At 39.0% G+C, this 18102-nt stretch overlaps 1 protein-coding gene across 1 annotated transcript in view; it reads left to right on the forward strand.

The window, feature by feature from the left end:
• The window catches only part of LOC124802831 (dynein axonemal heavy chain 2), a 1031222-nt gene that overhangs the window by 790148 nt on the left and 222972 nt on the right, over positions 1-18102 (forward strand). The window contains 1 exon segment of the mRNA XM_047263843.1: positions 12760-12997. Within this exon segment, the coding sequence (XP_047119799.1) occupies positions 12760-12997 (238 nt within the window).

An 18102-nucleotide genomic window follows, 5' to 3' on the forward strand; every position in this document is an offset into this window, starting at 1 on the left:
AAGTTTTTTCACCTCCTGCCTATATGCCATAGTACTCGCAGTGGATCTTGATGCAGTTTGGAATTCCTGTGTGATGATCTGGATAGATTTCTGTCTATTACACATTACAACCCTCTTCAACAGTCAGTGGTCTCTGTCAGTCTACAGATGAGGTCAGTCTGTACGCTCTTGTGCTGTACATGTCCCTTCACATTTCCATTTCAGTGTCACATCAGAAACAGTGGACCTAGGGATGTTTAGGATTGTGGAAATCTCACATACAGACATATGACACAAGTGACACCCAACCACCTGACCATGTTCAAAGTCAGTGAGTTCGTGGAGTGCCCCATTCTGTCCTCTCACAATGTCTAATGACTACTGAGGTCGCTGATACGGAGTACCTGGCAGTAGGTGGCAGCACAATGCACGTAATATGAAAAACATGTGTTTTTGGAGGTGTCCGGATACTTTTGATCACATGATGTATCTTTCTACTTGTTTTAGTTGCTTTTATACTTTGGTAATCATTGTTGCCAATACTGCCTCATGGTCACTGACACCAGTTTGAATGTGGAGATTCTCAAAGAGGTCATTAGCTCTAATATATTTCGATTGTGAGTGAGGTTGTCAACTATCTGTTCTAAGTAGTTTTTAGGGAAGATATTTAGTAATATTTCAAAGGATTCCTTTGTGATGTCCATAACTATCAAAACTGTAATTCTCCCAATTGATTGCTGGGAGTCTCCTCCAGTGACTACAGTATGACTAAGGAAGTTATGTTCAAATGAACTGAGGTTTTCTCTAAAGTTTTTGGTTTCATCAAGAGGTGAATCTGCAGGTCAACAGAAGGTTTCAGTTATGAAAATATAGGAAAGGGATAGATTGCTACTCACCATAAAGTGGAGATGTTGAGTAACAGATAGGCACAACAAAAACGCTGCTAGACAAGTAAGCTTTTGGGCAAAAGGGCTCTTTTCCGAATTAGACAAAAACACACACACAAATGCAACTCACACACACATGACCACTTCGCTATTGTCGTTAGTCCTGCCTGTATTTTCAGTTGTTTGATGTTGAAGAATTCATTTACACCTTTATGCCCACCCTTGACAATGAGTCTTGTTAACTTCAATTTTGTATCTCAGTGGATTTGAGTTTCTTGTCTCTGGTGAAAGCTGTCCTGGCCCAGATGGCAGACATTAGAATATTGAGCTTGTAAAGATAAGTGTTTAATTTTGTAACAGCTTTTAATTAAGTTAATATTAAGCCACAAGTAAGTTAGTTAGTGCCTACTCTAAATTATCTATTGAAGATTTCAATTTTCCAAATGAAGTTTTTGAAAAAACAAAACATTTCATAAGTGCCAGTTTTCACATTTTCCAGACATAGATTTACACAAACTTGAGATGTTTTCTTAAGTATTAAGTGCAGAACTTACTCTGATCACCCAGAAAACTGTAATCAACAACCTGCTATGGATATAACCCCATCCAGGTAATAGCAGTGTCACTGATGAGAAATGATAGGCACACACACACACACACACACACGTTGCATTTAGTATCAGTGACTGTGCTGTCCATGTGCAGAATGGGGGAGGCAGCGATCTATCTGTGTACGACAAAGCGCAGAGTGCGATGGCCTGGAGGCTCGCCGCAATGATTTCGGTAACTGCATGACTTGTCGGGTGTTTGAGGAGTGTTCGGGTGTTTGAAGAGTGCTGTGCTGAGGGTCTTCAACATACGTTGAAACCGTGTCCTGACATCTTGGGGCTGGGTGGTTATCCTTATTACATATGTCGGATGTCACAGCGTGGGCAGACTGGAAAAATGAGAAAGGCACTGAACTGTGGTGGAACTAACTTCAGGCATTAATGGTGGACAGTGTACAAGTGCGTTTGAACACACACTGCACTGAGCACACCTAATGATATGCCTCCACAGCTGATGACCCGTGCATGTGCCAATGTTAACACCACAACATCAGCAACTATGATAGCATCGGCACTTGATGTTGATGCAGTGGCAGAGCATCGCTTGGCTTGATGAATCCTGATACGTTCTTTATCGTGCCAACGGGAAGGCACGAATCTGTTGTCTTCCACGGAAATATCTCCTCGACACTGTACTGTTCGACTGAGACAAGTCGGTGGCAATCGTGCAAGGCACCTTGATGTCCAAGGAGTATCGTACACTGATTGCAGACCGTGTACGCCTCTTCATGATGATTATGTTTTGTGACGGCAGTAGCATTTTTCGACAAGATAATTTTCCACGTCACAAGACCGGGAGTGTGATGGAGTGGTTCAAGCAACACAGTAGGATGTTCCAATTGATGTGCTAGCCCCCCAACTTGCCATATCTGAACCCCATCAGACACATGTTGGATGTGATTCGACATGGTGTCTGAGCTCATGAGCTCCCTCCTCAGAATTTACCATAATTAGGTGATGTGTGTGTGGAGTGACCTGCCAAGGCCTCATTGCTTCCATGTCGTGCTGCCTCGCCGCTGTTATCTGTGCCAGATGTGGACACACTGGCTGCTAGGTAGCTGGTCATAATTTCCTGGGTAATCAGTGTAAGTTTTTTGCATTCTACATATATAAAGTAGAGCCTTATCTACTCAGGGAATTAAAGATTTAAAGTCCTATCTTTTATTTCTTTTGAAAACACCAAAAGTCCATATCACATTTACATGATTTTAGGCCTAATTTGTTGAGTGCACAAGTTTAGCGTTTTAATGTAAATAGTATCTCCTGGGATCTGTAGATAATAGAATATTATCATGCTTTTTAGCTAAGTTTTGTAAGTAAATTTGTAAACTGCCATGAGTGTGAGGTGTGTGAGCTGCCAGAGGAAATTTTGTTCTGGCATTGTATACAGCTGTTGTGACAGATGGTTTTGTTGGAGGGAATATAGAGGCATGGGAATTGGCAAAGTAAATGAGACTATTCCGCAATATTGCAAAGTATTTTCAAGGGGCAGGAAAATAGCTGAACAGGAGGGGAAGATTAGAGCCCTTTAGGCTGAGCTAGATAGTACTAGGAAGGAACTGATGAGGTTAAGGGGGGAGAAAGGTGAAGACAAGTGGGAAATGGTAAACAGGGGCCACAGATATACAGGGTGTTACAAAAAGGTACGGCCAAACTGTAAGGAAACATTCCTCACATGCAAAGAAAGAAAATATGTTATGTGGACATGTGTCCGGAAATGCTTACTTTCCATGTTAGAGCTCATTTTATTACTTCTCTTCAAATCACATTAATCATGGAATGGAAACACACAGCAACAGAACGTACCAGCGTGACTTCAAACACTTTGTTACAGGAAATGTTCAAAATGTCCTCCGTTAGCAAGGATACACGCATCCACCCTCCTTCGCATGGAATTCCTGATGCGCTGATGCAGCCCTGGAGAATGGCGTATTGTATCACAGCCGTCCACAATACGAGCACGAAGAGTCTCTACATTTGGTACCGGGGTTGCGTAGACAAGAGCTTTCAAATGCCCCCATAAATGAAAGTCAGGAGGGTTGAGGTCAGGAGAGCGTGGAGGCCATGGAATTGGTCCGCCTGTACCTATCCATCAGTCACTGAATCTGTTGTTGAGAAGCGTAGGAACACTTTGACTGAAATGTGCAGGAGCTCCATCGTGCATGAACCACATGTTTTGTCGTACTTGTAAAGGCACATGTTCTAGCAGCACAGGTAGAGTATCCCATATGAAATCATGATAACGTGCTCCATTGAGTGTGGGTGGAAGAACATGGGGCCCAATCAAGACATCACCAACAATGCCTGCACAAATGTTCACAGAAAGTCTGTGTTGATAACGTGATTGCACAATTGTGTGTGGATTCTTGTCAGCCCACACATGCTGATTGTGAAAATTTACAATTTGATCACATTGGAATGAAGCCTCATCTGTAAAGAGAACATTTGCACTGAAATGAGGATTGACATATTGTTGGATGAACCATTCGCTGAAGTGTACCCGTGGAGGCCAATCAGCTGCTGATAGTGCCTGCACACACTGTACATGGTACGGAAACAACTGGTTCTCCCACAGCACTCTCCATTCAGTGACGTGGTCAACATTACCTTGTATAGCAGCAACTTCTCTGACACTGACATTAGGGTTATCGTCAATTGCACGAAGAATTGCCTCGTCCATTTCAGGTGTCCTCATCGTTCTAGGTCTTCCCCAGTCGCGAGTCATAGGCTGGAATGTTCCGTGCTCCCTAAGATGCCGATCAATTGCTTCGAATGTCTTCCTGCCGGGCACCTTTTTTTCTGGAAATCTGTCTCGATAAAAACATACTGCGCCACGGCTATTGCCCCATGCTAATCCATACATCAAATGGACATCTGCCAACTCCGCGTTTGTAAACATTGCACTGCCTGCAAAACCACGTTCGTGATGAACACTAACCTGTTGATGCTACGCACTGATGTGCTTGATGCTAGTACTGTAGAGCAATGAGTCGCATGTCAACACAAGCACCGAAGTCAACATTACCTTCCTTCAATTGGGCCAACTGGCGGTGAATCGAGGAAGTACAGTACGTACTGACGAAACTAAAATGAGCTCTAACATGGAAATTAAGCATTTCCAGACACATGTCCACATAACATCTTTTCTTTATTTGTGTGTGAGGAATGTTTCCTGAAAGTTTGGCCGTACCTTTTTGTAACACCCTGTAGAACAGTATCTGATAGTTCCAACACTGGCACAAAGAAATAGATTTTTCTTGCTACCTCAGTTAAGTAAGGAAGAGGCTCAAATAGATGTAGGTATATTGAATACCCAACAGACTTTCATTAGCAAACCAACTATTTCAAAGACAGTAGAAAGTAGGAGGAAAGTTCTGTTGCTAGAAAGTAGCGACAGAAGAGATGTGGGCTAGATTTGGAGGGAAAATTAGGTGACAGGTACCAGGTTACAAACCTTTTCAAGTCCAGTGTGTGTCTTAGCCAAGTGGTAGAGGATGTAGGAGACACAAGCAAAGGCCTTTACAAAGCAGGATCATGTTGTGATAGTGTGTGGAGCAGGAAACTGTATTGATAGGGATCAGGGCTACAATATTTAGAGTTACCTGGTGAAAATAACTTCTGCAACAAGTCATACAAATCTTTGGCTAGTGTTTGCTTTCATGCAGTACTATTGACTCCAGTTGAACAGCTCTGTAAGGAGGGTCAATATGGAGTTGGACTGGCTGCTTTGGGTGACCATTGTGTGAGACAAGGGTTTGGTTCCTGTTGATGGTATTGGTGGGTGGGATTTCACTAGGGATGGCCTGCATCTCAATAGGAAAGAGAAGGGTAAATTGACTGGGTTGATAACAACAAGTGTCTGGTGCAGTTGTTAGATTGGTTACTGCTGTTACAGTGCCAGTTATCAAGATGTGAGTGAGTTTGATGCAGTGTCATAGTCGGCACACAGGCAATGGGTACAGTTTCTGTGAGGTAGCGATGAAGTGGGGATTTTCCTATAAGACCATTTCACAAGTTCACTGTGAATATCAGGAATCTGATAAAACATCTAATCTCTGACATTGCTGCAGCCGGAAAAAGATCCTGCAAGAACGAGATCAATGACAATTGAAGAGAATCATTCAACATGACAGAAGTGCAACCCTTCCACAAATTGCTGCAGATTTCAATGCTTGCCCATCGACAAGTGTCAGCATGTGAACCATTCATAGAAACATCATTGATATGGGCTTTTGGATCCGAAGGCCCATGCGTGTACCCTTGATGACTGCAAGACACAAAGCCTTACGCCTCGCCTAGGCCTGCCAAAACCAATGTAGGACTGTTGACGACTGGAAACATGTTGCCTGGTCGGATATGAGTCTTGTTTCAAATTGTATTGAGTGAATTGATGTGTTCGGGTATGGTGACAACCTCATTAATCCATGGACCCTGGTTGTCAGCGGGGACTGTTCAAGCTGGTGGAGGCTCTGTAATGTCATGGAGTGTGTGTAGTTGGAGTGATATGGAACCCCTGGTACATCTAGACACGACTCTGACAGGTGACACATACATAAGCATCCTGTCTGATCACCTGCATCCCTTCATGTCCATTGTGCATTTAGATGGACTTGGGAATTGCTACAGAGTGTCTCCAGGAACGCTCTTCTGACTTTAAACACTTCCTCTGGCCTCCAAACTCCGCAGAAATGAACATTATTGAGCGTATCTGGGATACCCTGCAAAGTGCTGTTCAGAAGAGATCTCCACCTCCTCGTACTCTTACAGATTTATGGAAAGGCCTGCAGGATTCATGTTGTCCATTCCCTCCAACACTATGTCAGGCATTAGTCGAGTCCATGCCACATTGTGTTAGGGCACTTCTGCATGCTTGCAGGGACTCTACATGATATTAGGCAGGTGTACCAGTTTCTTTCGTTGGTTTTTCAGTGTCAAAGTTATCATAATGTGAAAAATTTTGTGTAGAGCAACATACAGAATCATGTGCCTGTGAATTTAAACTAAAAAATGGTAATTTTATAATTGTTGCAGTGTATAGGTCCCCATTAAAAAATTTTCAACTATTTCTGGAAAACTGAGATTCCTTGTTGTACTATCTGTCAGACAGAGGGAAGCAAATTATTGTTTATGAGGCTTTCAGTATAGATTTTCTGAAAGAGTCTGATAGGAAAAATGATCTTGAAGTATTACTCAGTTCTTTCAATTTGACATCAGTTATCGATTTTCCACCTCGGATGGTGCAGGAAAGCAGCACACTGACAGATAATGTTTTTGACCAAGATGAATTTAATCAAATAATTATTTATCCTGTTAAGAATGGCCTTTATGATCATGATTCACATCTAGTTATTTATGACATAGATCCATATAATAAAGCAAAACAGTCATCCAAAATGGTGTATTCAGTTGATGATTTAACACTTGCAAATTTTAGGGAAAGCTGGCAGCAGTTAGACTGGGATGTAGTGTACTGGGAACCTGATAATAATTTAAAATACAACTTATTTCATGATACGTTTCTGAGTATTTTTGAAAACAGTTTCCCTGAGAAGATAGTGAAATATGACTGTAAGAAACTGAGTAAAAAACCATGGCTTATTGAAGGGATAAAAATATCTTGTAACCAGAAAACGGAAATATATCTAATAGCAGGTAAGAGTAATGATCCAGAATCAGTCCAATATTATAAAAACTACTGTGCTATTTCAAGGAAAGTTATTAAAAAGTCTCGAAGTGATGTGTATTATGTCTGAGACTGGCAGCTCTGTTAATAAAATTAAAACAATTTGGAATATTTTTGAAAGGGAAACAGGGCTACCAAGAGCACAGAAAGCCTGTATTACCACCAAACAGAATGAAAAGTTTACTAACAAAAAGTCAGAGGTCGAAAATATTTTTAATAATCATTTTTTTAAATGTTGTGGAGAAAACAGAATCCAGATGTTCATTAGAAAAGGCAAAGATATATTTGGCAGAGGCAGTACCTATGCAGTTTGATAAAATTTAAATTTTATTCACCTCTCCATCTGATGTTAGTAAAATAATAGACTCACTCAAAAGTAAAAGCTCATGTGGAATGGATGGCATTTCCGACAAAGTACTTAAGTCCTAACAGATAAGCAGGATTCTCAGCCACATATGTAACAGCTCACAGAAATGGCATTTTTCATGATTGACTGAAATATGGTATCATTAAACTATTGCATAAAAAGCTGATATGTCTGATGTCAACAACTACCAAACAATCTCAGTTCTGACAGCTTTATCCAAAATTCTTGAAAAAGTAATGTATTCAAAGAGTGTCTTCACATATTTATAGAAATAAAGTACTAACAAAATGCCAGTTTGGTTTTCAAAAAGGCATTTAAACAGAAAATGCTATAAATGCTCTTACTGATCAAATATAAAACGTTTTGAATAACTGAACATCACCAGTTAGGATTTTCTGTGTTCTCTCAAAGGCTTTTGATTGTGTAAATCATATAATTCTTCTAGGTAAGCTTAAGTATTGTGGTATGAGTGGGACAGCGCACAAATGGTTTAATTTATATCTAACTGGAAGAGTGCAGAAAATTGGGGGAAAAAAACCGGTCACATAATGCGCTAAAATCAGCAGATTCCTCAAACTGGGTAAGCATAAAGAATGGGGTCTCTTATTGTTCTTAATATGTATTAATGGCTTGCCACTCTATATTCACAAAGATGTGAATCTAGTTGTTTTTGATGATGTTCACTACACTCAGCTGTCGGCTACACGGGTAGTGGAGGCTGTGTGGCATGGACTGGGCGGTTTTTTAGGTTAGACGGCCTCGGGAAAGTACGGGATGGGCTGCAGTCTCAAAGGGTGCATGGCAAATACAGGACGTGCTTGTATCAAGGAACAGTCGGAATTGTAGTTGTAAATTGTTGTAGTTGTGCTGGGAAAGTCCCTGAGCTTCAAGCACTAATAGAATGCACAGAAGCTGAAATCGTTATAGGTACAGAAAGCTGGCTAAAGCCTGAAATAAGTTCTACAGAAATTTTTATGAAGTCTCAGACGGTGTTGAGGAAAGATAGATTAGGCAGAATTGGTGGTGGAGTGTTTGTGTCTGTCAGTAGTGGTTTATCTTGTAGTGAAGTCGAAGTAGATACTCCGTGCGAATTGCTATGGGTGGAGGTTATACTTAACAGCAGAACTAAGTTAATAATTGGCTCCTTCTACCGACCCCCAGACTCCGATGATATAGTTGCTGAACAGTTCAGAGAAAATTTGAGTCTCGTAACAAATAAATTCGCCACTCATATGGTTATAGTTGATGGGGACTTCAACCTTTCCTCGATATGTTGGCAAAAATACTTTTTCAAAATCGGTGGTAGGCAGAAAACATCTTCCGAGATTGTCCTAAATGCTTTCTCCGAAAATTAGTTAGTCCACGAACCCATGCGAATTGTAAATGGTTGCAAAAACACACTTGACCTCTTAGCCACAAACAATCCAGAGCTAATAGAGAGCATCATGACTGATACAGGGATTAGTGATCACAAGGTTGTTGTAGCTAGGCTCAATACCGTTTCTTCCAAATCCACCAGAAACAAACACAAAATAATTTTATTTAAAAAAGCGGATAAAGTGACACTAGAAGCTTTCCTAAGAGACAATCTCCATTCCTTCCGAACTGACTATGCAAATGTAGACGAGATGTGGCTCAAATTCAAAGATGTAGTAGCAACAGCAATTGAGAGATTAATACCTCATAAATTGGTAAGAGATGGAAGTGATCCCCCATGGTACACAAAACAGGTCCGAACGCTGTTGCAGAGGCAACGGAAAAAGCATGCGAAGTTCAGAAGAACGCGAAATCCCGAAGATTGGCTAAAATTTACAGACGTGCGAAATTTGGTACGGACTTCAATGCGAGATTCCTTTAATAGGTTCCACAACGAAACATTGTCTCGAATTTTGGTATAAAATCCGAAGAAATTCTGGTTGTATGTAAAGTACACAAGCGGCAAGACGCAGTCAATACCTTCGCTGCGCAGTGCCGATGGTACTGTTACCGACGACTGTGCCGCTAAAGCGGAGTTATTGAATTCAGTTTTCTGAAATTCCTTCACCAGGGAAGACAAATGGAATATTCCAGAATTTGAAACACGAACAGCTGCTAGCATGAGTTTCTTAGAAGTATATACCTTAGGGGTTGCGAAGCAACTCAAATCGCTTCATACGGGCAAGTCTTCAGGTCCAGATTGTATACGGATTAGGTTCCTTTCAGATTATGCTGATACAGTAGCTCCCTACTTAGCAATCGTATACAACCGCTCGCTCACCGATAGATCTGTACCTACAGATTGGAAAATTGTGCATCGCACCAGTGTTTAAGAAGGGTAGTAGGAGTAATCCATCAAACTACAGACCTATATCATTGACGTCGGTTTGCAGTAGGGTTTTGGAGCATATACTGTATTCAAACATTATGTATCACCTCGAAGGGAATGATCTATTGATACGTAATCAGCATGGTTTCAGAAAACATCATTCTTGTGCAACGTAGCCAGCTCTTTATTCACACGAAGTAATGGCCGCTATCGACAGGGGATCTCAAGTTGATTCCATATTTCTAGATTTCCGGAAAGTCTGACAGGTAGCTACTGTATTTACTCGAATCTAAGCCACACTTTTTTTCCAGTTTTTGTAATCCAAAAAACCACCTGTGGCTTAGAAACGAGTGCAAAGTAAGCGGAAGTTCTGAAAAATGTTGGTAGGTGCTGCCACAACTAACTTCTGCCATCAAATATATGTAGTGTTACACAGGCATGCTTTGCAGGCACAAAGATAAATACTGGCACCAAAACCTCTGCGTCAGTAAATAAATTAAAAGAAAATGTAGAAGAATGTAAACATTATGCCATGTATTTTTTCGTAGCGCGCACAAAAGCAAGCCATGCCACAAGCGGCGACAGGTCATAAACACTCATTAGTAGAATCCGATAAACAATGCATGACACAGTACAATAATGCAGTTTCAGCTTAGAGTGACTTAAGCACCTATAACAAAGAGAGCGGCACTTATCAGATCAAAGCAAAATAAGCAATCGATTGAAACCAGACTAAGCACGTGAAAAAGGAAGTGTACCCGTACAAATATGGACAGAGCGCCTGACACATAGCAAAGGCTACTTGGTAAAGCTTAATTGTTAAGCTTACGACTCAAACCAAACTACTGTAGCTGTATCTTCATCCATTCGACCTAAATTGTGTCTCATGTTGCAATGGACCAACTTAGTTTCGATTTGGAGGTGCGGTCTAAAACTTTTCTCTCCCCTTGAATTTCGAGTCTCAAATTTCAGGTGTGGCATAGATTCGAGAAAATATTTTTCCCTTGATTTCGAGTCTCCATTCTCAGGTACAGCTTAGATTTAAGTGCGGCTTAGATTAGAGTAAATACGGTAATCAACATTTAACATCACATTCCAATCTTTACAAAGTGTTATATTTATGATCTGTGGAACAAGTATTAATCTGATTTGTGACAAATGCACCACCTCCTTTTCCCATTAGGCATAAAATAAATTTACCTCAAAAATCTAACTGCTGTCAACTTCAGGTTTTAACCAGCTTTCTTTGCCTAGTATTCTGTGAGCTCCACTGCTTTTCAGATGGGAGATCATCGATTGGGTGGATCCACTCATTCCTAAGCAACCACAGACAGAAAGTTAATATTAGTTTTATAAATAACGATGCTGAATCAGCATCCAAGTACTTATCAAATGAGCTCCAGTCAGCTGTGATGCTTCACAGCAGTATGTACTAGGACTACTTATTTTTCCTATCTGTATTAATGTCTTGATCTCAAAGTATTATTTGCACATAATTGTCCATCATTTACAAAGAAAGATTGAATAATGAAGCTTTTCAGGAGAAAAAAAAAATACTATCCCTAACCAAGTCAGTGACTAGTCTTACCTAAAAAAAAGCTAATTATTAGTGACAATAAAACAGTGGCACTAATCATCAGAGTCAGCAAAATAGAAATATACGATATTCAAGTGTCACTATAATAATCACTTATACTAATTAGCAAGGAGATTACATTCATAAGTCTGTGGATTCAGAGTGAGAGACATATAATGGGACATGCATGTCACACAAGTTAATTCAAAGATGAGTGAAGATTGTTATGCACTAAGAATCCTGAAAAACTGCATAACGGTAAACGTGTAGACAATTCTGAATGCATATTTTCATTCACATCTAAAATATGGAATCACACTCTGTGGCAACTCTGTGGTAACTCCTCTATCACAGAATACCTTCATAATACGAAAGAGAGCTATCCATATCATTACTGGGAAGAGTGTTGTAAATTCATGCAGGCCTTTCTCTAAAAATGTGTATGTACCACTGTTTCCCTACATGCGGATCTTGGAAATGTTTCTGTTCATCAAAAACCATGATATTGATAAGAAAATATGAAGGCAATTCATATATTACCTATTGTTGCACAGGACTGCAAAATAGTCTTCATATTATGCCTATAAACAGAAATATATGCCTAAAAGGAAACTACCACATAAAACAATACAACAAACTTTCTTACCTTATTAAAGCTATCACAGATACCAAAAAGTTTAAGAGACAAGTAAGGACATATCTACAGTATCACTCCATCTATTCAGTAACAGAGTATTTTGACTGTATGTAATAGTAAATGATGTCCCAATTCACAATTTGTTTATTAATTATGAAACTCTAGCATGTTACATAATTAAAAACATGAATTTATTTAAATCTGAGAAATATTCTGGGCAAATGTAAATAAATGCAGAATAACCTTAGATTTAAGATGTCTGATATCATAAAATTATATGTACTTTAAAGACCCAATGGACAGATACTAATAAGTATTAATAATAATCCATGTAAGTATTGGACTCGTACAGTATACTGGTCAAAAAAATTTAAAGCTTAAAATCAGAGAAGTAGTTAAATGTAACAATCTTATCAGTTTTGATAACTTTTGTAAATATGTGAGTTTTTTAAACTAATGTCCAGTGACAACGTGACCAGAATGGGCAGAGATGTAGTCCAGTTAAAGTGGGATGGTAAGAGAAATTGGCTATAATGTCTTGAAGGAATCATATCTCCCACTTTTTTCATAATTTTATAGAAAAATATTACTGTAATATTTGTGTACTGGTTTCTGAGATGCATGTTTTTTGTTTTTATAGATCTAACTTGGCAATTTTATTAACTTTGTTATTCATTCAGTTAGATGGCCATTTGAAATTCATGAATTTTTCTGCAGGATTGTGGCACCAAAAAAGGCTAAGTTAGAAGAAGCAATGAAAACTCTCCAGGAAAAACAAGATGAGTTGCAAGCTGCTGAAAACAAATTGCGGAAGATTTCTGAACACCTTGAAAAGCTTCGACTGGAATATGAAGATAAAATGAAGCAGAAGGAAGAGCTTCGACAGAAATCAGAAGATTTGCAACAAAAGCTGGAAAGAGCTACAATGCTTGTAGAAGGCCTTGCTGGTGAAAAGGTAAAAATGAAGACTTATAGTATAATTTGAAGACAAAAGGTGTTATCAGTGTTGAATTGTTGGGCTACCAACTCATCACAGAGTAAAAACAATAAAACTGATGTGTTTTGAGGGTCAAACATTTATTATTAGATTCAATATACCATAATGTCTAAAAGCCATCAAGATAAAAATTTAAATAAAAGTACTAAAATTTCCTGGTCACTTCCTGTGCAACCTTGTCTTCATTGAATGTGCTTCCACATTATTCATCCAACCAATAAAATGAGCTATAATGTAGTGGCATATGCCATGCTGAGTATTGGCAACATCACAGTAACAGCCATTGATGCACGCAGCCCATGCACCTTCAGGAAGGATGCACAGGAGTAAAAACACATAATGAACAGGAGTTTGTAAACAAGAAATCAAAGAGATATCAATGAACAAAGATAATTCACAACCTTACCAGGAAGCTATGAAGTTCAAATCCCATCAAGAACAGAATGTTAATTGTATAACTGCAATTAAAGTAAATAATGAGAGACAGATATTAAAACAGATGTACAAAATTTTTGAATAAGTTGTTTTTGCCACATGTAAGTTGTTTGATGAATTTAGGTTTTACATGCTATGTATCATAGTCTCAAATTGTTCTAGTAGATCAAATTTCCTATGCAATCATGTCCAACATTATAGAGTCTCCTTCAATTTCCACCAAATGTGGCTTCATATATGTGCTGAATTTCCGTAATTATTGAGCTGAAAAGCCCTTGCATTCCTTGCACCCTAACTTGTAGGACGAACCAGACTTGCTGATTTAGTTTGAATTTCAACTGTTACACTAAATTTTGTGGGTACCAACTCTATCATATTTAAAAACCTCATGCTTTAAGTTATTTCTGAAACTCATCATAGTTTGTTATTGGTTTTAAATGGTTTCAACTTTAAATGGCTTAAAAATGTTAACCACTTTCTGAGATAAGTTATTGAAATACACAATTGTGACTCTCATGACATTCCACATGACATTCCCATATACATCTGTGTGCTGTTTCTTACATTTTAATTTATTCACTATGTTTTTATAGTACCTGATAGCTTTGGCTAGCTGTCTTATTTGGCTCAGTCATTTGCTCCTGTTTGTTCATTTGTACTAATAAATAATCTACTATACTATAATACTCTAATAAATACTATACTCTAATAAATAATCAGGAAATGGTAGAAAGTTTTTGGAATTTTGGATGAAAAGAATTATTATGTATTGAAGGCATGCCAACCATCTTGCTTCATGTTATTTAGATTGAGGAATTGCAGTTCATTATTTTTTCCTGTTGGACAGTAAATTCACTTTTATTGTGCAAGTCATTAAATTTATTTACAATTCCAGTAACTTTCCTTTTCCCTCCATTGATCAAAAGTAGCACATCATCCTCATAGCACTTGAAGTACAAGGTTTAACCATGGGTTGCTGTGACTTAATGAGGATCCTTTTTTCTAGATGACTTATAAAAACATCTGCTATGGTTACAGATACACTGTAGCCCATAGCCAGTGCGTCTTTCTGCATATAAAATTTATTGATAGATCTCAACTGCCTCGTTAACAAGCACATTCACATGAAGATTTCTAATTTCTGATGATAGAAAGTAGGAAATGTTAGCAATAGGCTTATCATTGATCTCATTAATGAACTGAGAATAATGCAGAAAATGTATACTGCAGGTCCCATAATAAAGAAGCACGAGGGAATTGTTACTGCCTGAGAAACTATCTTCAAAGGCATAGAACTCCTTTAATACCTTATCAAGCATTTTTGCAATTTTTCATTAATGGTTGTTCATGCAATTAACAATCAGTGTAGTAGAGTGACCTTCCTTATGGATTCTTAATTGGGATCTGAGCCATTGAGCCTTCAGCTTCATGACAGAACAGCATGTCTTTTCTCCTTAGAACAGTATTAAAGATGCCCTGTTCAAGAGCTTTTGTAAGTCAGCCTGTACCTTTTTCATCAGCAATTTCTAGCATTTAGCAATCTCAGTAATACTGTTTTCTCAGTAGAATTGGAGTGTTTTCATGATATACTGCTGTTTTCTGATAGAACTGGTATCTACAAAATCCAGTGTAATAGTTGTAATGTGAACCACATTGGCCAGATTGATGGGCCCTTCAGGTTGAGATGTAAGGAACAACAGGATGCTTTTCGGTTTAATAATTATGAAAAGTCAACAGTAGCCATGCATATTCATGAAATTGGCTGCCCTCTGTTGGGAATGGAAGTGGACCTCATAATTTTGCACATACAGGATAAGGGTATGGAATTGGAACTACTAGAACAGTTTTGAGATTATGATACATAGCATGAAAAATCTAAATACATTAAATGAACAGTGTACAGGTGACACAAACTAATTCTTAAAAATCTTTGTAAATCTATTTTAATATATGTCTTTTTTAGTGACTTTAATTACAGTTATACCTTTGACATTCAGTTTTTAATGAGATTTGGACTTCCAAGCTACCCAGTAAGGTTGTACATTATCTTTGTTCATTGGTATCTTTCTGACTTGTTTACGAACATGTAGTGCTCACTCATGTTACTTATGTGTTTGTACTTTGAGTCTGTCCTTTGTGGAGATATATGGGCCATGCACACAAATGTATCTTACTATGATGCTGCCGATATCCAAGACGGCATAAGCCATTTCTTTGTAGTTTGTTTTATCAACTGGATGGATGATGTGGAACCATATTTTAAGAAGACATGGTTGCAAGGGAACTGGTCATGAAATTTCTGAATTTTTATTTCTAACTTGATCACATTTGGAGATTCTTTTCGATAAAATCAAGAAGTTTTATTGTGTGAAGCATGAAAATATATTTCAGAAGCACTTAAGTTATAAAAAATCTCTGTAACACAAATATTAATTACATTTTTAGGTTATGTAGGAAAGTTCTTGTAGGATGTAAATAATTTAGATGGAGAGAAGGCCATTTGCCGAATAGCAGAAGCACTGAATTGTCAGCTGCCACACACAAAAGAGAAGGAAACTTGCTAGCTTTCTGAATCAATCGTTTCTTGAACTTGACTACAAGTATGCTCGCATAAAACACTATCTTTCAGAAGGCTTCTGCCAGTTGTCCAACTCCTCCATCTACAAGGTCTGCCATACTGAGCCCATCCCAGAAGTCTAGCATAAGTTCCAGTCCCTTCTGAAATCTTAAGGTACATTACAAGGTACTGAGTCCATCTCCTGCCTCTCCCCAATGACATCCCACACACCCACCTCCCATGAACCCAACCATCTTGGATAACCTACTGCAGCTCATTTTGTGCTCCAACTAAAGAATTTCTGCTCTGGTTGAACAACCTTTCCAACCAGTTGCCCATAGCCTAGTCTCTCCCATCAAAGATACTAATCACTTCCTTCACTGACTCAGTTACAAAGGAACCTTCGCCTCATTACCCCAATACCACCCTGAACCATATCCTTCACCAGGGCTTTGACTATCTATCATCATGCCACTCGCACTCCCAACCCCTTGTCTCAGTGAACATATCCCTGTCAAAGACAATGGTGCAAGACCTTAAAACGTTACTATGCGTTAATTTACTCATCGTAGCTGGCAATCTGTCACAGCAAAAGTCCTGGAATACAAGTTATTTAAATAATTAATCTAGTATAATGTTTCCACTGATCATTTTTTGATTAATTAACAATTAAAATTGACATAGGAAAACTGAAAATACATATATAAACGTATGTTTACTCCAGAACAGCTAGTACACTACAATATTAGTACGTGTCTGTTATTTTATTCAAGAAGAACTTCTCGAATATTGTAATTACAATAATGCATTTACATTTGTTATTAATTACTAGAGGCTTCCTTCCAGGGAATTGTTCCCTTCATTTACAGAGCTTCTACACTTTGAAGTGAATGAGATTAAGCAGTTATTTTTTAGTTATAATTTTTTCTAGAGAAGTTACATAATTTGTTTACATGTGCGATCCTGAATTAGATCGGAAAATGTTCATTTTAAGTGGGTCTTAATGGGCTGTTACGTTTCAACCTGCCCGGTCACTCACCCGGCAATTTCTACTCCAATGTAGTCATGGATTTATCCTACCCCATGAGAGGCTGGGCCATTTGTGAAAGCAGCCATCTTCAAAGGCTGCTACAACCACTACACAACTTGTTATGATGGTATGACAATCAACCAGCTGTCCGCCAGAATGAATGGCACTGCCAAACTATGGCCAAAAACAAAAGCTCCCCCCGTCGGAGCTTCGAGTCCTCCCTCCGACATGGGTGTATGTGTTGTCCTTAGCGTAAGGTAGTTCAAGTTAGTTTAGGCAGTGTGTAAGCCTAGGGACTAATGGCCTCAGCAGTTTGGTCCCATAGGAACTTACCACTAATTTCCAAAAACAAAAGTTGAGCACCCAGTGGCACAACATACAGCTGAACATAAAATGCTCAATTTCAGTTTCTGTTTTACAACATAGGCCACCTGGATTCTTCCCTCTGGCACCAGCTTTTCTGAACTATGCAGATGGGAGTTATCTTTGCAACACACCCTTCACTCCCATAGCCCTCCTGGCCTCTCTCTCTTACTGTAACCACAACTTCCCCCTACCAGTTTCCCCTTCTTCTGTCTTGTCACTCCCTCCCAATTCATGTCTACATGTCACCTTTATTCTGCACCATCCATCACTGGCTGTGGCACCCATGCATCACATGCCTAATTCATGCACTTGCCATTCTTCCCTCTCACATTTTTAGCCAGAAAACCAACTGCCTCCCTCTGAGTTGCTAGCGACCTACCCACAACCCCTCTTTCTGTCTCCCGCCTCTTTCTCTCTATACCAGCCTCACCTGACACAACTACCAACCCACCCGGTCCACCTGCCAAACTGCAATCACAGCATTGTGCCTCCAGCTGGCACCATGTAGGGGCACAAGTGTGTGTGTGTGTATGTGTGTATGTATTTGCACTCTAGCTCAAGAAGGGACTGATCCCAAAAGCTGGAAAGTTTTATTTCTCTTTTGTTTGTGCCAGTTGACAACTCAACACTTGTGCAGCTTGGTAAATGGTCTCCTTTATTCCTAAATCATTTATA

The sequence above is a fragment of the Schistocerca piceifrons genome, chromosome 6 (genome assembly GCF_021461385.2).
Source record: "Schistocerca piceifrons isolate TAMUIC-IGC-003096 chromosome 6, iqSchPice1.1, whole genome shotgun sequence".
Classification (NCBI taxonomy): domain Eukaryota; kingdom Metazoa; phylum Arthropoda; class Insecta; order Orthoptera; family Acrididae; genus Schistocerca; species Schistocerca piceifrons.